Here is a 20,440-nt window from a genome sequence, read left to right as displayed (position 1 = left end):
CTAGGGCTCAGTTCCAAGCAGTGCAGTGGTGTCAATAAAGGGCTTCAGGTTCCATTGGCGGCTGTAGCCGATAAAGTTCAGCTCTGAAGGGCACCCAGTGGGAGGACACAGGACGTACATTTGCTTGTGCTCAAAGGCACAGGCTCAAAGCTAGGAGAGGACACTGACACAGTCTCACCCACAGCCAGAAAGCTCCCACAGTTAGTCCTTATGACATTCCCAAAGAATGCTTACCTCTCACATTCAATCCGTTGTCACATGCAAACTGTGCGAAAGGTGACATATAATTTGGATCATAGGCCAGCTCGTGAGCTTGCTCAGCAATGCTCCTTGCTGTCTGTTGTATACTCTCATAATTTGAGTTCTGATATGAAAGGATAAGAGAGTTATTTTTAACCATAACACCTCACATGACTTCTGCATGCAAGTATGCTTCTTGCAGATATCACTTTTTAAAGACAATAACATTTATCTAATTTTCTACCATGTAAGTTTTATTCTGGTCAGAGAAGACAGTGAATGTGATGCTCTGATTAACATGCTGAGCCCATTGGTACTTCCTGCACATCTCTCACAAAGTCCTTTGCTGGGATGGTCTCTGGCCCTCAAGTTTAGGTTTCCATTTTTGCTTCCCCATTTGAAAATTTTAAGGTATTCTTGTTAAAATGGGATGGACTGAAAAGTGGATCCTGATAGCATTTTCATGATGATTTCAAAAGTCTCCCTGCTTGGGAATGCATCCCGGCCAACTATAGTTTGCTCTCCAAATAAGTCACCAGTTGTACTACTGAAAATATCTTCAGGGTTTTATATCATGACGAAAGACTCTTGCCTAGCTGTTTAACCTTAAGCCATACCCTTGTCTTTGCTGTTTTCAACTTCCTCATCTGCAAAATTGCGATGGGAAAACAAGGTCCATTTCATCTGTAACATTCAAAGGGCTAAAGCATTTCAGTCTAACAGAAATAATAGGTCTCTGCTTTAATGTCACCTCCTCCAAGAGGATTTCCCTGACCAATTTATCTGAAGTAGTGACCCCTCCATTCCCTCATCCTGTTGTGCATCATTACTATTTACCACCAACATTCCCTTCTTCGTATTATCTGCTCTCCCCTACTAGAACCTAAGCTTTAGCATGATTTCTGTTCACAGAGCACAGTGCCCATGACAGGTAAGCACCTAACAGTTACTGCACACACAAACATGGTATGATGCTAAGGATTCCCTTCACCTGGTCTGGGTTAATTGTCCCAGTAACCCTGTAGACAGTAACCTTTATTACTCCCCATTTTATAGGTGAGGAAACTATTGCTTAATAATTGAAGAAGTCTACTGAAAGTCACAATAGTTACAGGTAAGAGCTTAGAAAAGACTAATTTTTCCCAGAGTTTTTACAAAGCCAGGAGAATAGGGACAGCCTGTTTTCACTTCCTGCCCTCTGTATAGGAGAAGCCTGAATTGTTCACCACTGCTGATAGCTCAGGTCACATCAAGGCTCCTAGCTGCCTGCTTTCCTTGGCTGGTTTGGGATGGCTATTTCCTGACTTTCCCAGTCTTAACACCTGCAGGGTGTATTATAAGAATAAAAAGAGAAAAAAACAACCAGTAGTCAACACCATTAAAATCAAACAGGAAATGTCCTCATCTGGACTTTTCCTACTTTAACCACTCCATTAAATGCTTGGGTAAGAAGCCTCTTATTCCCTTAAGTTTTCTTGTAAATATTTCCATTTATAATTTTTATAATTGCTTGGAATATTAGAAATATTATTTTCCTAAAGTTCACAAAATAGTCCTTTCCAAAACTACTGAGACAACATAAATGACTCAATAAAACTCAGCTATCCAGAGAGGGCCACTTTCCAGAGGCTAACCTTTGAGTTAATTACCTTTAACTTTTTTAGCTCTTGAAGGATCATATAATCAGGCATATTGTCAAAGAGTCCATCTGTTGCCGTCAGGATAATGTCTCCTAACTGGACGTCGAAAGATGTGCTATCAGCAGCATCCGGGCTGTAGCAAGGACAGGGTAGGGTAAAGTTAAGGAAGCCTTTTAGAGATGATATAATTCAAAGGATCCTACAGGCATCATTTATAATGCAATGAGGCTTTTAAAATGGAGTCAATTAAAAAAAAAAGTCATTCTGAAATTCCTAACTTTAATAAGAAAAATTAATGGGAAAACAAACTCTGATGTAAGTTTCCAAAGTTTAACCCAGTTAGTCCCATTGTTCCAGACGTGGTATACCTAAAAAACTTAGTTGAGCAACAAATATACCATTTATGGTAACTTTGAAATAATTATGTTTGTAGAACCAAAAACTGGGGACATAATGGGTTAACTGAAACCAACAGAAAAACAGTCTGCTGATTAGTTGCACGTGGATTAAGAGGAGGACGCCTTCTCTTCTGAGTCAGACCTAACACACTCTATGACCTTGGGGAAGTGACTCTTCACTTCCTACTTCTTCAGTACCAAATTCCATCCTCTCTTACTCACTTGCACTTGTCAGTTCCCCTGTACACACTCTCAGGATGCTGCATTAGTCAGGGTGGGATGCTGGGCACCCAGGGAGAAGAGCGTGCCTATCTCTAAAAATTCCAGACACCTGCAGTGGTTCTGGCACAGTAAGGACTGTATGTCTCCCAGTGGTCACAAAGTGCTCTGGTATTTATGAGTACAACTGGCATGCACATCTTCAAGAAACATCTGTTAAATGACCGAATGATTAGAGAAACAAAGTATGTCAAATTGAGGAAAAAAACTCTTCAAGATGTTGTTAAAGGAAGAAAGCATGGCATAGACAGTGTGTAGCATATGCAACTGGTTCTGTAACAAAAAGAAAAAAAAAGGGAGGAGACCCAAGATGTAGACACTCCGAAATACAGAGAAACAATGTGAAGACAGTCAAAGAAACAGTGGCTGCTTCTAGAGAATGTGTGGCTGGGGACAGACAGAAGGAAGTTGTTCACTAAATTTTTTGTGCACAGCTTTTAAAAAACAGATGGGAAGCCAGACACAGTGGTGCACGCTTGTCATCCCAGTGACTCAGAAGGCTGAGGCCTTAAACAACTTAAGAGATGTCCTGTCTCAAAAAATAAAAGGGCTGGGTAGGTAGCTCAGTGGTAAAGTGCCCCAGTCAATCCATAGTACCAAACAAAGTAAGGAATCACACACACACACACACACACACACACACACACACACTCGTAGGAGATCTTTCTTATCACAATGTGTGATGAAAACAGACATAAGAATGGGAGAGAAGGGGGCTGGGAATATAGCTCAGTTGGTAGAGTGCTTGCCTCGCATGTGTAAGGCCCTGGGTTCAATCCCCAGCACCACCAAAAAAGAAAAAAGAAGCCAATGGGAAATGTGAATCAGCCCTTTTCATCTCATTCACAGAAGCATTTTCAATAAAAGTTTAAAAAAAAAAAAAAAAAAAAGAATGGGAGAGAAGCTGGTCACAGTGGTGCACACCTATAATCCCAGCAACTCAGGAGGCTGAGACAGGTTCAAAGCCAGCCTCAGCAATATCGAGGTACCAAGCACCTCAGTGATTGTGGGGATGTGGCTCAGTGGATGAGTGCCCAAGTTCAATCTCTGGTACAAAAAAAAAAAAAAAAAGGAGAGAACTCCAGGTGGGCCTTTGAGGCTGATTCTCACCCTCTTCTCCACCTTTCCACTTTAGGGCTTCCAAGGAGAGGGAAAGATGAGATGTTTAATAATCTGCCTTAACCTGTAATTAGGGAATAGATACCAGGAAAAAAACTCAAAGGCCCTGATCCAGATGGGAGTGCCAGAACCAAGGCACCTGAGCTTGAACAGAAAAACCCCTATACTTACATAAATGATGTTACAGAATATGTAAAGACATAAAAATCAGTGCACACCTAGGGATTTACACAGAGTGCACTCAAAACATTTTTGGTCCATTCTTTGCTTGACTGAGGAAAGAAGTGGCACATCTAAAGTTCTGCAATGTGCTTTTGTAGGGAAAACTTACACATTTATATAATAAATATTCTGTAAAAACAGTCACTAAAGGAAAACCTCTAAGACTAAAATACTATTTTATGGAAAGAGTGCCCAATAACTAAAGAGATATAGGCAGTAGATAGGAAACCAGGTTGATTCCTATGCAAGACACTCATCTGCTCAGTCTTTGAAAACCAATCAGGTTCTAGAAGTGTAGATTAATGACCAGGTTGGCACTGATGCTCTATTTTATGCTGAGGTTTTTCTTTCCCCAGGAGTGGCCTTTGCTATTCTGCCTGTGAGAGACTTGCTCCCATTGGACAGTCTGTCCTCTGCTAATACTCCCACCCATGAGCTTGGTGTTCCGCCAGCTGCAGTTCTGCCCATTTTGATTGAACATACTGTGCCGCTGGGAACTTTTGACTGCACTGAAACATGAGCTGCAATCACATGCTAGCAGGCTATCTCTGGGCTCCAGGGGAAGCCACCTTCACCTTGCTGGCAAGCTGGCAGATTGCGGCTCTAACCAGGGTGTCCCAAGGATAGCATGTGTGATCCAGCAGGGCTGCTCCAGCACTCAAAAGCCAGAACAAGCAGCAGCAAATAAAGGAGAGTTAAAGTGCCATTCTCCAAAAACTATTAGCTGAACTTGGCATCTACTGAGGCGCTGGAGGCTCTGAGGTCTCCCCACTCCAATAAAACTAATATCACTGTGTATTACAGACAATTGAAGAATATTCTCCTAATTATGGTAATCTGCCGAAATCTGAAGGTAAAAAGTACTTCCCATTCTCTAGAAGTCTGCAACAGACATTTTAAATGGGCAACATCAAATACCTAATTATATAATGTGTTCTTTTCATATTTGAAGATGGCAGAAATAATCATTTTATCTTAATTTGGACGTAAGATCTGGTTAAATAAGAGCTAGTGAATAGAAAAAAAAAAAACTAACAAAAAGGCACTTGGTAGAATGGTTCTATGTTTACAAAAGGTTCATTACCTATTTATGAAGTGCCAGTGTTTGTGCCAGATCCTACAAGTTTGTTAACACAGTGAAACCTGAGACTGTCTTAACCTTACTTCAACCTACGAAAAGATGTGAAAGTTGACTCAAAAAAAAATTCTAACTGTATAGGAAGGTATTAACAATTTAAACATGAATAGAGGGAAGATGTCAGAAAGAAAAAGAGAACACCTCAATGACATTATCATAGACAACATGCAAAACAAGACCACTTCTGACTGTTTCCTGCAGTTCTACTGGATGCATATAAGAAGGCCTGAGAATGAGGAAGTTATTCTGACAGATACAACATTATGTCTGTCTATAAGCTTCCCTAACAATATACGCAAAACCTTGTACAGGCAGTGGCATGCATGAACAATGACTAATGACTCATTTTTCTAACACAAATTAACAGACAAACTGCATGTACTAATGCATGTTGGTATTAAAAATTGATACCTGAAATACTTCATAGTCTTGTCAAATTATTGACTATCGGAATTCAAGTTGACTATTGTAATTAGTTCAAACAAAATACCTTTCAAAGTCCAACTAGAAGGTCCTCATTATGAAAGCATTCTGAGGCTTCTTTTTCATAGGAAAATGCCTGTTTCCTACTGTATACAAGGTGTGGGAGGGAACCTATGGGTGAGAAATATCCTATTCAAATATAACGGGTGAGGGGAGATTACCTGTCACTTAACACGACTCCCTCGGCTTCTGGGGGAGCAATTGAGAGCTGGAACGGAGTGTTGAAGTAATGCTGCTGCTCATCTGATCGGTGCACAACTTCTCCGCCCCTGACAACCAGAAAGCCTGAGTCACCCAGGTTCGCTGTGTGTAAGCGGTGGCTAGTTCTGTCCAGCACCACGATGCAGGCAGTGCTGCTACCTGGAAACAAAATGGATAGCATTTATTTTCTTTCCCTAGGGTCTCTACATACACATTTTTATCACAGAACTCCAAAGAATAACATGTCATAATTTGAATGTCTTGCCTAAATAGGATTTTCTTTTTCTTTCTTTCTGTAGTGTGGGGAACTAAATCTAGGGCCTCATACATGATAGCCAAGTGCTCTATTCCTGAGCTATGCCGCTAGCCCAGGATTTGTTTTAGTTATGCTCTCCACCCCCACAAATGTCAACTAATAATCTGATCAGGGTCAACGTGGTGGGAAAAGAATGGATTATAGGATGGGAGTTTAGCTCAGTGGCAGAGTGCTTGCTTAGCATGCATCAGGCCCTGGGTTCCACACCACCACAACCACCGCAACAAAAAAGAACAGATTCCATTATACACAGTAGATGGGTCACTGAGGATCTTCATTCTTCCTTTCGCAGAGATCGGCAAAGAAAAAAATGACTGGTATTTAATCACATTATTTCATTTCACTAGTGCTATCTATAATCTATGCCAAATGCTCAAATGGATGTTGTTATTAAGTTTTAATATTCAAATGCCAGAATCAAAATGTTACACTTTCCCAACACTTCTCATGAGTCACTCAGGAAGCCTTCTTCACAAAATACACTAACATTTAAGACAGGGCACAAAACAATTTTAAACCAGATTTCCATCTGTTGCAGTCATGAAGAACTTTTATTGAAAACTAATAACACACTATGAAGTAACAAGACCAATTTTCAGAGGTAAGCTTGTAGAATCAACCTGTTCACTTTACAGAGACTAGCGTTTGATGGGAAGAGGCCACATTCCAAGCAGTTCCCACAGAGCTCTGTTTACCTCTGTTGCACACAGAGGCTTATCCCTCCTCAGACCAAAAGGCTGACAGTACAACTAGAAAGGACCACTTTCAATTACTACAAGTTAAACCTAGACCTATCTCTACCAGAAAAACATGCAGTTCACCAAGAAATAAATGTAAATGGTCTGTAACATTTGAAAAAATGATCAGCTCATCAGTACATTAGCTTAATAAGAGTTAAAAGAAGGTATTGCATAGTACTGGCCCAAGTGCAGGGAACATGATCACTCTTATTCTGTGATGGTAAAGAATAAAATTAAACCACCTTTCTGCGGGCAATATAGCCCTGAAAAATGTATGTTTGGGCTGGGACTGTAGCTCAGTGGTAGAGCACCTGCCTTGCACGTGTGTGGCATTGATTCAATCCTCAGCACCACATATAAATAAAGATATTGTGTTCATCTACAACTAAAAAAAATATTTTTTAAAAAATGTACATGTTCTGGGATGGGGATGTATGTAGCTCAACTGGTAGAGTGCTTGCCTTGCATGCACAAGGCCCTGGGTTTGATCCCTAGCACTATCACACACACACAAAAAGTATATGTTCTTTGATTGAGCAATTTCATCTGTGAGAATTTATCCCAAGAAAATAGTAGGAGATGCAAGTAAAACTGAAGTACAAAAAACAATGTTTAGGATCAGAAAGAATTAGAGGAGCACATGGCACATGTAATCCCAGCTACTTAGGAGGCCGAGGCAGGAATATTTCAAATTTGAGGCCATTCTTTTTTTTTTTTTTTTTGAGAGTTTTGTTTGTTTTTATTTCACCTTAGAAAATTCATGTTTACAAGTCCTGGCTTGGGTTAGAAACATCCTAACCACCATCCTGTTGAATCAGTCTAAAAAATTGAGGCCATTCTTGAAAATTTAGCAAGAAAAAAAAAAAAAAGAAAATTTAGCAAGACCCTGTCTTGTATGGGGGGAGGAGGCAGGCGGGGGACGACGACTAAGAAATAACTGGAATAACCTAAATATCTAAAATTAAGAGACTGCTTAAGTTACAGTACACTCACATAATGCAAGGCTATATGCCATCATGTAATACTTAGAGGAACATAGATTCTAGATTCAGCCGGCCTGCATCTGAATCCTAGCTCTGCCACTTACTAGTTATGTGACCTGGAGCAAATTACTTAACCTTTCCATGCTTTAATATCCTCATTTACAAAAATATGAATGACAGTAACTACCTTATAGAGTTGTCTCAAAGGATTAAAATTAGTTAAGTCATGTCAACACTTAAAACAGAAACCTAGGGCTGGGGATGTGGCTCAAGAGGTAGCGCGCTCGCCTGTCATGCGTGTGGCCCGGGTTCGATCCTCAGCACCACATACCAACAAAGATGTTGTGTCCGCCAAGAACTAAAAAATAAATATTAAAAATTCTCTCTCTCTCTCTCTCTCTCCTCTCTCACTTTCTTAAAAAAAAAAAAAAAACAGAAACCTATTTGATAACCATTAAAATTGTTAAAGAAATATACATGGAAAGGAGGGGCTGGGTTGTAGCTCAATGGTAGAGTGCTTGCCTAGCACGCATGAGACACTGGATTCGATCCTCAGCACCACATAAAAATAAATAAAGATATTGTGTCCATCTACAACTAAAAATATTTTTAAAATATAAATGTGGAAAGGAAAGATTAGGTAAGTTAGGTAAAATAAGTAGATTATAAACTAGTATTAAAGTTTCCTTTAAAAAAAGGGAAATATAAAGAACTCCATCAAAGAGTGAAACTTACTATAAGTAAATTAAAAACGAAATGCAGCAGTAGGCAAAGTCTAAACTACTAAAATCACAGATAAAGAGCAAAACAAAGCAAACAGGCTGTGGAACCAGCTGTGTGAAATCCCAGTATGCCATCATCTTCTAGCTTCGTGCCCATGGGCAAGCCACCTGTTCTCTGTAGGCTTGTTTCTTCCTAACCGAATGGGGAACAAAGTTCCTTTGTACCTACCTCATGGGGCTTTGTAAGCATAAAGTAAACTCAATTGCATTTACCATTGTTCTTTGCATAAATGTGAAGAAAAAGATTTGAGCATAATCATTATAATCTTAAATTTTCTTAGTGGTATTATGGGTATCTAATTTTTGTTAACAATGTCTTAAATGAAAATATATAACAATGTAAACAACTTAAATATAAGCATGCTTCTCATCCTAATATTCAGAAATTCTATTTCCTTGTTATTTATAGTACATGTGTTGGAACTAAACTGATATTACTGTTAGACCACAAGTCCCTATCCCTTAAATGTCAAGAAAAAAAAATGGGTGTTGTAACTAATTAAAAGTATTGTCAAAACCTACTCCGCAGCTTATAGTAGAGCAAGATCACCGATTTGTTTTCCTTCCTAAGGTTGATTAACAAAAACTATTTATCAGTAATAGAATGCCACAAAAAAGATCTTCCGAAGGTTGATGGAATTAGATCCTAAGAATGAAAAATGACGGATGAGTAGCATAGTCTTGGAAATTTTACTGCAGGAAGGACTGATGTTGACTCACTATTACTGACAAAAACAGGCTTTTTGCTACCCCCATGGCAGTAGTCCTAGAGGTTAAAATCAGTCCTCCTGAGCAATGGAGCTTTATAGTATTTGAAGCAACAGCAACAAACCCAAACTCAGTCTTGCAGGTTTGCAGTGTATACTTCTCCTTTGCCTCTTCAAATTGGTGATGTGTGCTCAGGCCTCAACAGCCTAATATTGGGAGAAGAGCTTATCGTCTTATGTGTTTGGAGAGAAACAAGCCAGGAAAAAAATGCAAAAAAAGAAGGAGCTGAGAATGAGTGCTGGATGTTCAGACAATTGACCCACAGACAGGCACTCAGGCAAATCCCTCAGGCTAAAATAGAAATATGTTTTATCACTCAGCCCTTATTTTGTAATCTACTACTAAGCCTTTGTGCAGCAGAGAAAGGGATAACCTTATTAGGACTGACCCCTCAAATTCTTCAGATACATTGGCTTCTTGAGATCTCTGCATATGTACTTAAGTTTTCTGAGGAAGTAAAACCAATAGCCTGTGATGCCAACCCAGCCCCAAAGCAGCTAGAAATTCAGATAAATAAGTGATTCAGCCACTGCCTTGCTCTTTATGTTGGGTTTATTTTGTAGGCTTTTAAGCAATTGCTGGATTTAAAAAAAAATTACTTAATCTTGTAATTGTCACTATTTAGAAGTACATCTGAGTTTTAGCAAAGCTCAGCAGCTGGTCTTTGCCAAAATTTGCTTGAGTTTAGTTACAAATAGCCCAGAGATTGGGGGGGGGGGGACGACAAAAATGACAACAAAGGGCTATTTCAATGCATCTTTTAGGAGAAAAAAATAATCACAATATTCAATGTAGGTAAACTACTTTAAAAATGTCCTTAAAATTTATTTTACTATTATCTCCATGTTATATGAAGGTAAACAGGAAGGGAAGCAGAGGTAGGAAAAAAGACCTGCAAAATCTCAAAAGCTTTTTTGGGGGGGAGCGGGTGGGTATCAGGGATTGACCTCAGGGGTACTTGACCACTGAGCCACATCCCCAGCCCTTCTTTGTATTTTATTTAGAGACAGGGTCTCATTGAGTTGCTTAGTGCCTTGCTGTTGCTAAAGCTGGCTTTGAACTCGTGATTCTCCTACCTCAGCCTCTGGGATTACAGACGTACGCCACAGTGCCCCAAAGCTTCAAGCTGCTGCTGCTTCTTTTTTTTTAAAAAAAGAGCAGGTGCCCAGGGCTTCATGTTTTTTTTTTTTTTTTAGTTGTTAATGGACCTTTATTTTTATTTATTTACATGCGGTGCTGAGGCTTGAACCCAGTGTCTCATACATGCTAAGCAAGTGCTCTACCACTGAAACACAACCCCAGTCTTGAGTCACAACCCCAGTCCGCCCCAAAGCTTTTAAAGTAAAAAAAAAAAAAAGAAAAGAAAAAGAAAAAGAAGATAGGGGCTGGGCAAACAAGATAGCTCAGTGGCAGAGCACTTGCCTAGCATGTGTGAGGCACTGGGTTTGATCCTTAGCACCAAATAAAAAGAAACAAAGGCATTCTGTCCATCTACAACTATATTAAAAAAATTTTTAACAAAAAAATAAAAAACAAAACAAGATAGCTATTTTGTAGTTGGCTGTCACGAATCAAAGTGAAGGATGGGGGTGGGGTGGGAAGGTGCCAGCAGAGGCACTCATAGGAACACAGGAGTCAGCAGCCCCCTGGAATTTCTGTCTGGGCGGGCTCTCTCTCTCCATTTAAACTTTGAAGGCGACAGAGCGGAGAGAGTGAGGAGGCTGCATCTGGCTCCAGCTCTCACAGCCATTGCAGTACATTGAGCTCCATAGAGACAGCGCCGGGGCAAGTGAGAGACAGACGGGCACTGGGCGACTCTGTGCCTCGCTGAGGAAAAATAACTAAACATGGACAAAGGAGATCCTAAGAAGCCGAGAGGCAAAATGTCATCATATGCATTCTTTGTGCAAACTTGCCGGGAGGAGCACAAGAAGAAGCACCCAGATGCTTCAGTCAACTTCTCAGAGTTTTCTAAGAAGTGCTCAGAGAGGTGGAAGACCATGTCTGCTAAAGAGAAAGGAAAATTTGACGACATGGCAAAGGCGGACAAGGCCCGTTATGAAAGAGAAATGAAAACCTATATCCCTCCTAAAGGGGAAACAAAAAAGAAGTTCAAGGATCCCAATGCACCCAAGAGGCCTCCGTCGGCCTTCTTCTTGTTCTGTTCTGAGTATCGCCCCAAAATCAAGGGAGAACATCCTGGCCTATCCATTGGTGATGTTGCAAAGAAACTGGGAGAGATGTGGAATAACACTGCTGCAGATGATAAGCAGCCTTATGAAAAGAAAGCTGCCAAGCTGAAGGAAAAATATGAAAAGGATATTGCTGCCTACCAAGCTAAAGGAAAACCTGATGCAGCAAAAAAGGGAGTTGTCAAGGCTGAAAAAAGCAAGAAAAAGAAGGAAGAGGAGGAAGATGAGGAAGATGAAGAGGATGAGGAGGAGGAGGAAGATGAAGATGAAGAAGAAGATGATGATGATGAATAAGTTGATTCTAGCGCAGTTTTTTTTCTTGTCTATAAAGCATTTAACCCCCCTGTACACAACTCACTCCTTTTAAAGAAAAAAAATGAAATGTAAGGCTGTGTAAGATTTGTTTTTAAACTGTACAGTGTCTTTTTTTTGTATAGTTAACACACTACCGAATGTGTCTTTAGATAGCCCTGTCCTGGTGGTATTTTCAATAGCCACTAACCTTGCCTGGTACAGTATGGGGGTTGTAAATTGGCATGGAAATTTAAAGCAGGTTCTTGTTGGTGCACAGCACAAATTAGTTATATATGGGGACGGTAGTTTTTCATCTTCAGTTGTCTCTGATGCAGCTTATACGAAATAATTGTTGTTCTGTTAACTGAATACCACTCTGTAATTGCAAAAAAAAAAAAAAAAAAAAAAAAAGTTGCAGATGTTTTGTTGACATTCTGAATGCTTCTAAGTAAATACAATTTTTTTATTAAAAAAAAAAAAAAAACTTTGAAGGCAATGGGTCACAGTTAAATGCTTTGCCCAAAGTCATATAGCAAATTGACAAAGAAATACTGGAAATAAATCTACAATGTTTTGCTGTGCCAAGCATTTTCCAGATTGCATGTTCAAAACAAGAGATATTAAGAAAAGCAGTATATATTGAAACTGCAAGACATGATTTCTCTTCAGTTAGAAGGAAAACAAGCTATTTAAGCACAGCATGGAGAACACTGAAGATGGCAGAGTGATTAAAAGGAACCCTCCCTAAAAAGGATTTAAACTGAAGGCAAATTCTACAACATGGCCATCTTCAGAAACACTGAACAGAACCTGATTTTAAGTGTGGATGGTGACTGGGTGGGAGGTCTTCTAATAACCACAAAGTGCTGGCAATTAACAGAAACTTAATAACACCCTTTCTGAGAGCATGCTCCAAAGGCTAAGTTCCCAGGAAACCATTTAACAAACAAATACAGAAAGCTGGCCAAAAGATGCTACATTAGCATACTAGAAAAACAAACGAGAGGTGTCTGTTTTTAAGTTTTCTAATATAAGGTTAACAGGGATCTAATTTGTGCCAAACTATTTCATGGACTAATCAAGTGTTAGTAGCCTGGAGGTTCTACAACTTCCACTCCCCACAGGCAATCACCTGAACTCTGCAGGCCAGATCCTAGACCCTTTCTTCCTCCCTAGGACAGAATTATATTTTAAATTTTATAATCTCTTGCTTTTCTTTCTTCTTTTACCTTATTTTAGAATCCATGAACAATACAGTTCTAACTTTTTGTGTTTCTGTACATGAAATACATGGAATAGAACTGCCAGGTGGTAATTTGCAAAGTCCTTTTAACCTTCACAATGTGTTTCTGAGTACTGCAAGCAGCTTTAAGTTGTTCCTTTTCACAATGCATCTTTCTACTACTGATGCATTTTTAGGCTGTTTCCAATTTTCTGCTATTAACAACAATGCTACTAGAACATTCCTGTATCTAGCTCTTGGAATACAGTTGCACAGGAGTTTCTCACATCTATCATAAATACCTAAAAGAATTGCTGGGGCATACTGTACATTCATGATTAATTTTATTTGACAATACCAAATTGTTTTCCAATGTTGCTAAACCTTTTTACACTCCCTTCAAGCAGTATTCTGAATTTTGGTTAATCCAAAGATTCTTTATCAAACTCTGCCTAGTAGGAAGAGCCTTAGAATGAAGTTAGACTGGTAAATCACTCTCTTGATTTTACTTTTAACCATATAATGACTCTTTAAAGAGGTAACACAAAGGGTATCTACTTACCAAGCAAAGGTACTTTATTTTGCAGCAGCTCACAGTAGCTTGTGGTGAGAATTCCAATGGGATTACTTGGTACAAACCTTCCTTCTTTTACCAAACGTTCACATGTTCGCATTAAAGTCCCTGAGAACTGAGATGGGTCAACTCCATAGTCTCTCCATCCTCCTACACCATCTGCGACCCCTAAAATAAATTACATTTAAAGAATATCATCACCAATTTCTCAGGAACTATCACTCCATCTTCTCCTAACAATTAATTTTACTATGCACTAGTACATGCTTACTCCAAATTCAGAATAAAGTGCTCAAGTTTAACGTTTTTATATACTAATATTCCTAAATCACATTCTCTGTTTAAAATTTGGTCTTTCATATATTGATGAATAAACTTTTGAGTTACCACAGGGTTGCAATGCCTACCTGGCAGGAATTCAATTTCAGCAGGATTACCTTGAGTTGTAAGTACTGTTGATTTTATAAGAACAAAAACTGATATTTTAAAAGTGCTGACACTAGTGATAATACAATTGAATCAGAGCTAGCAATCACTAAGAATACCAAAAGCAGGGCTTGGGTACAGCTCAGTGGTACAGCATTCAATTAATCTCTAGCACCAAAGACAAAAAACCACAAACAACAATTTAAAAAAACATACACACCCAAAAAGCAGGAGACTTTTAATGCCAGACAGTGGTCAATAACTGTGAAATTTAAAAAAAAAGAAAGAAAGAAGAAAACAAAACCAAATTTTACACCCTTTCTTCCTTTTTCAGAGACACCACTAACGCCGGAAGGAAGGAAGGAAGGAAGGAAGGAAGGAAGGAAGGAAGGAAGGAAGGGAGGGAGGGAGGGAGGGAGGGAGGGAAACCGAATTCTACACCCTTTCTTCCTCCTTCAGAGACACAACTATGCTGTCCCACACAACAGCCATTACCATTTCAAGTGCCTGTGGAACACTTGAAATGTATCTGGTCCACACTAAAATGTGCTTTTGAAAACTTAGGATGAAAAAATAAGAGTGAGGGGGAAGGGAAGAAAAAAAAAGAGTGAGAGATAAGTGTCACAGTAGAATAGGTAGAGAGAGGTGAGGGGGAGAGGGGAGGGGAGGATAGGGAGGGCAGCAGAATACAACTGACACTAGGATTGCTGTATGTATACACATGGATGTATAACCAATGTGATCCTGCAATCTGTACACATGGAAAAATGAGAATTCATACCCTATTGGAATCAAATGTATGGATGGTCAAGATCATTGTATTGTCTTGAGCAACTAATAAAAAAAAAAAAAAACAAGAGTGAAATTTCTCATTAATTTTATAAAAAATAATATTTTGGATATAAAGCACTAAAGATATATTATTAGTGCTGGGATTGTGGCTCAGTGGTAGAGCTCTTGCCTAGCATGTGTGAGGCACTGGATTCAATTCTCAGCACTATATACCAATAAATAAATAAAATTTTAAAAAAAGAATATATTATTAAAACTCCATCTATTTTTATTTAATGTAAATACAAAGCCATTTAAAGTTACATATGTGGCTATTATGTTTCTACTGGACAGCACTAGTGCAGAGAATTCCACAGGTCCACAGAGCTGTTGATGAATTCTGAGTCTGCTTAAGAGTCCTTAATCAAGAGGAAACTAGTATTCAAGGACATCAATAAAACATCAAAGTTGTTATCATATAATCTCCTCTTCAACCCCTTGCAAAACACTAAGCTAGTTATTCTTCTCGACATTAAAATCAATTCTTGCCTACTAAATTCAAGGGAACTGAGAGAATACGTCAAACATACATATTATTAAGGCTTTAAGTGTTTTTTTTTTTTTTTTCTGGAAGGATCTGTAAGAAATATTAATAACAGTTGTTTTGGAAATAAGGAAGTGAACGCAATCAATGAACAAAAGGAAAATATCTGTCTTTATTTCATAGCATCTGGTATTGTTTGAATTTTATTTTTACCATGAGCACCTATGATTTTCTTTTTTAAAACTTAAAAAAGAATTAGAATTTTCTTGTGCTCTATTACTATGTTACACCCTCCACAGGAATTTATTTATTTATTATTTATTTTTAAAATATCTTTTTAGTTGTAGATGGACACAATACCTTTGTTTATTATTATTATTTTTTAATGTGATGCCAGGGTCGAATCCAGTGCCTCACACATGCTCAGCAAGCGCTCTATCACTGAGCCACAACCCTGGCCCCTCTCCACAGGAATTTAAAACATTTTTAAGACTTCGTGAGCACAAAACTCCTTAACCATAAAAACATTTTTTGTACATGCAACTTTCATATACGTCTTATTTATTTATTTTTTTTTTTTGATGGGAGTGGGAGTACTTGGGATTGAACTCAGGGGTACTTGACCATTGAGCCACATCCCCAGCCTTTTTGTATTTTATTTAGAGACAGGGTCTTACTGAGTTGCTTAGCGCCTCATTGTTGCTGAGGCTGGCTTTGAACTCGAGATTCTCCTGCCTCAGCCTCCCGAGACATTGGGATTACAGGAGTACGCCATGGTGCCTGGCTTCACATACATTTTTAAAGAGTGCATTTGGTACAAAAATTGCTTAATATGAGGGCTGGGGATGTGGTTCAAGCGGTGGCGCGCTCGCCTGGCATGGGTGGGGCACTGGGTTCGATCCTCAGCACCACATAGAGATAAAAAGTGGAGATGTTGTGTCCACCGAAAACTGAAAAATAAATAAATTCTCTCTCTCTCTCTCTCTCTCTCTCTCTCTCTCTCTCTCTCTCTCTTTAAAAAAAAAAAAGTTGCTTAACATGAAACACAAAGCTAATTTTTCTGGTGATAGCAATTATCAAACAAAAAATGGAACACATCCTGAAAAAGAGGAACCAGAACTGGAAGATGAAAAATAGGGTGGCAAAGAACTTATTACCAACCTTCCCCACCTTATGTGGCCAACCAGTAAGCAAAATTTCACTTTGGGGCAATTCCAAACTAGCTGATTAAATGACATGAAGCCTAGGATTTGTTTCAAATAACTCCACAGGGCTGTGGGTGATGGAGGAGTAGATGAGACAAGCCTGGCCATGAATGGATCATTGTTGGAGCTGGATGAGAGATACACTCATCTCTCTACTTTGATATATACTTAAAATTTTCCACAATATGAAATTTAAATAATAACAATGATAATAAAGTTTAAAAAAGAAAAATCCTTCTGAGTGCTGTGTGGAGTAAGAACAGAAGGAGGAGGGCCTTAAGAGGGACCGTAAGCAATCAGTTTCCACCTGACTCCTGGACAGAGAAAGGCTTGCAGACATTTGGGATCCAAGAAACACATAGTGGACTAGGGACTAGAAGTAAGGGAAAGAACAGCATCAGGGATGTCTAGAAATCTACATCACCAGGAAAATATATCATATTTTACTTTGTTTTTCAAGTACTTGTATGGAGATTTGGGCCAACTAGTAAAAGATCTTAAGGTAGTATACTAGAAAGTTCTTTTGAGGAATTTTTGCTTTACTGGGGTTAAGATTTCACCACAATTTAAAATACAATAATTTATGTTAAAATAAGGAATATAATTATAGTCCTTGTAACATCATCTGATGAATCATTCTTTTCTGACTACTGCCTGCTCAAGGGAATAATTTCTTCTTACGCAGTCTCTAGTCCAACAGTCACAATTAACTTTAAATACAATTTGATTTCATCTACAAATGCCCTTCACAAGAAAACCATTAAAATCTGAGATAGCATTTAGAGTCAATCTTGGCACTCGCTAAATAATCTGTCAGCAGGTTGAGTCTGACCTGACACAGCCCTAATCAGATTTCTCCCAGAATAGAGCACAACCTTTCAGGCACCTGTTTGCTTTTTACACAGGCAAAGGATCCCAGGCAAAAAGTCACTGGTTAACTCTCTTTAGGAGAACAGAAACTCAAAAAGTATATAAACTTTCCAAAAAAGATACAGGAGAGGGGCTGAGGTTGTGGTTCAGTGGTAGAGCACTCGTCTAGCATGTGCAAAGCCCTGGTTCAATCGTCAGCACCACATAAAAATGAATAAATAAAATAAAGGGATTGTGCCCAACTACAACTTAAAAATTAAAAATATATATATATATATATGTATATATGGGGAAAAAAGCCTTAGTATACATCTGCAATTTATGTAAAAAGAACAAGTAATATAATGGAAAGAGTCCTATTCAGGATCAGAATCTGGTGAAAGCCAGAATAACCTACAGCACATGTACATTTGAAATCTAGTTTTATCCATATTTGGCAGTTAGTTCTATCCAGAAATTAACATGTCCTCTGTTGCATAAGCAAAAGTTCTAGTCCACAAAGAGCAAGAACATTTTTAAATAGTAGAAATGATCAGATGTAAAGGAAATTTCATTCACAATACACTTCAAAGACAATATAAATAACTATTGATAGACTGCTTAAGATCCCAAAGATGTCAGCACAGCACCTGTCCAACAGCAAAAGAATATCACTAAGAGCAAACAGACCTAGCTTGCCTGAGCTGCTCCCCTCCTAGTGGGGTGCTTGACTACTTGCACAGGAACCAAACTAATGGCTCCCACAAATGCTGCCACGGAGTGTCAAGAATAAGTGGTGAAAACTGGGGGTATAATTCAGTTGGTAGACTGCCTGCCTTGTATGCACAAAGCCCTGGGTTCTAATCTCCAGCACCACACACACACACACACACACACACACACACACACACACACAAAGTGGTGAGGGCCCTCAGGACACCATGAGAAGTGGCATTCAGCAGGCCCTGGAGGGTTGGTCAGATTTCCACAGGCAGGAGGGTAATGAGAAGCAAAGAATGGCAGGCAACTAGGTGTGGCTGGGGTATGAGTAAGCCAGTAGGCACTGAAAAATGCAGGGCAGCGGCTGATGTTGGAGAGAGCCTAGAATGTCAGTCCAAAAACCTCAGAGTTTATGCTATAGACCTGTACTGTTGAACAGGGAGCTGCTAGCTATTTGAATGTGAAGCATGTCTGGTGTGGACTGAGATATGCTTGCTGTTAGGTATAAAGTGCACTCTGGATTCCAAAAACTTAGTACCACCAACAAAAAATTGGACAATATCTTACTATGTTGAGTATAAAACAAATATAATAAAATTTACTGCATCAGTTTCATGTTACTTTTAAAATGTAACTTCTAAGAAACTTAAGATGACCTATGTAATTTGTGGTACATTCCTATTGTGGACAATAGAAAGTCATCAAGGTTTCTGGGTAGAATGATATAAACCAATTGATATTTCAGAAGAATAATCCTGGTAGCAAGTCTAAAGGATGGGCTGGGAGAAGAGAGAGGTTCAAAAGTCAGGTATCAACTATAAGATTTTTTGGGTTGAAGGTAACCAAAAAAGCAAAATAGAAAATGACTGGGCTGGGGTTGTGGCTTAGTGGCAGAGAGCTTGCCTTGCTCATGTGAGGCATTGGGTTAGAACCTCAGCACCACCATAAAAATAAACAAATAATGATATTTTTATAAAAGAATAAACAAATGACTAGAAATACAAAGAAAATAATAAATTTAAAAAGATATCTGTTCAATATGTCCTATACCAATAGGTTTCTGGATTTGGGGAAGCTGGATGAGTATTGGTTAGATTTGGAAACACCTTTAGAAGACTGAGTTGCAGGTGCCAGCGGGATATTTTTGTGGAAGTGTTCTTTATAAAGTCAGAAACTTTTGAGTCTGCAGCTGGCAAAGCAAGTCGGGGCCAAACATCTCTGGATCTGAGAATGATACCATACTGGTGGATGAAATGCTCAGGGAGGATATAGAGAGTAATTAAGGTTGGGTGCCCAAGTATGCTTGCACTGACTTTATCTTAGAAATGAGAATTCCTGGCCAAATAACTCATTTGTGAATTTTATCTTGCTCTAGGCATCAAATTATAACTGTAGATATGATAAACTGATAAATTTTAAGGAACAGCCAAGGGCTGTGATGTGGCTCAAGCGGTAGCGCGCTTGCCTGGCATGCGTGCGGCCCGGGTTCGATCCTCAGCACCACATACAAAGATGTTGTGTCCGCCGATAACCAAAAAATAAATATTAAAAAAAATTCTTTCTCTCTCTCTCCCTCTCTCGCACTCTCTCTCTCTTTTTTTTTTTTTAAAGAGGGAGAGAGAGAGAACTTTAATATTTATTTTTCAGTATTTGGCGGACACAGCATCTTTGTCTGTATGTGGTGCTGAGGATCGAACCCGGGCCGCACGCATGCCAGGCGAGCGCGCTACCACTTGAGCCACATCCCTAGCCCTCGCACTCTCTCTTTAAAAAAAAAAAGGAACAGCCAAGTATCCAGTTTGTCAGAATGTCATAATCTCTACAGAGGTAGAGAAGCTGAAAAAGCAGGCTTAATTAATAACTAAAAAGGCCTTGAATGCCAAGATAAAGAGATTGCAATGAATGTAGAAACTACTTCCTTTGGGCTGGGGTTGTGGCTCAGTGGTAAAGTGCTCACCTAGATGCATGGGTTCCATCCTCAGCACCACATAAATGTAAAATAAAGATATTGTGACCACCTAAAACTTAAGAATAAATATTAAAAAAAACTACTTCCTTTAATTCACTGTAATCATCTTATGTCTCCATTAATAACATTCTGTGAGCACACATCTAGCTTAAGTGTTTCCTTTGACCCAAAATCCAATTACAACTATTATTAGATTAAGATCATGGTTACATATCCAAAATAGCTGAGTGAGGGGCTGGGGATGTGGCTCAAGCGGTAGCGTGCTCGCCTGGCATGCGTGCAGCCCGGGTTCAATCCTCAGCACCACATACCAACAAAGATGTTGTGTCCGCCGAGAACTAAAAAATAAATATTAAAAAAATTCT

General features: G+C 39.0%; 2 protein-coding genes across 4 annotated transcripts in view; one reads left to right on the top strand and one right to left on the bottom strand.

The window, feature by feature from the left end:
* The window catches only part of PPTC7 (protein phosphatase targeting COQ7), a 45,054-nt gene that overhangs the window by 4,816 nt on the left and 19,798 nt on the right, over positions 1 to 20,440 (bottom strand). For 2 of the 3 annotated variants that reach the window (XM_081283018.1, XM_081283019.1), the window contains 4 exons: positions 13,580 to 13,759; positions 5,681 to 5,879; positions 1,890 to 2,013; positions 235 to 364 (listed from right to left, as the gene is read on the bottom strand). In XM_081283018.1, coding sequence (XP_081139144.1) covers positions 235 to 364; positions 1,890 to 2,013; positions 5,681 to 5,879; positions 13,580 to 13,759 — 633 coding nt within the window. The remainder of the gene's footprint in view (positions 1 to 234; positions 365 to 1,889; positions 2,014 to 5,680; positions 5,880 to 13,579; positions 13,760 to 20,440) is intronic. The other variant, XM_081283020.1, reaches the window with a different exon arrangement.
* On the top strand, positions 11,021 to 12,193 carry LOC308645811 (high mobility group protein B1-like). The gene has a single exon (XM_081288213.1). The coding sequence runs from the start codon at positions 11,157 to 11,159 to the stop codon at positions 11,793 to 11,795; it is 639 nt and encodes a 212-aa protein (XP_081144339.1). The 5' UTR covers positions 11,021 to 11,156; the 3' UTR covers positions 11,796 to 12,193.

This window comes from Spermophilus citellus (assembly GCF_964194105.1).
Source record: "Spermophilus citellus genome assembly, chromosome: 3".
Classification (NCBI taxonomy): domain Eukaryota; kingdom Metazoa; phylum Chordata; class Mammalia; order Rodentia; family Sciuridae; genus Spermophilus; species Spermophilus citellus.
This window is presented reverse-complemented; position numbering and strand designations above follow the sequence as displayed.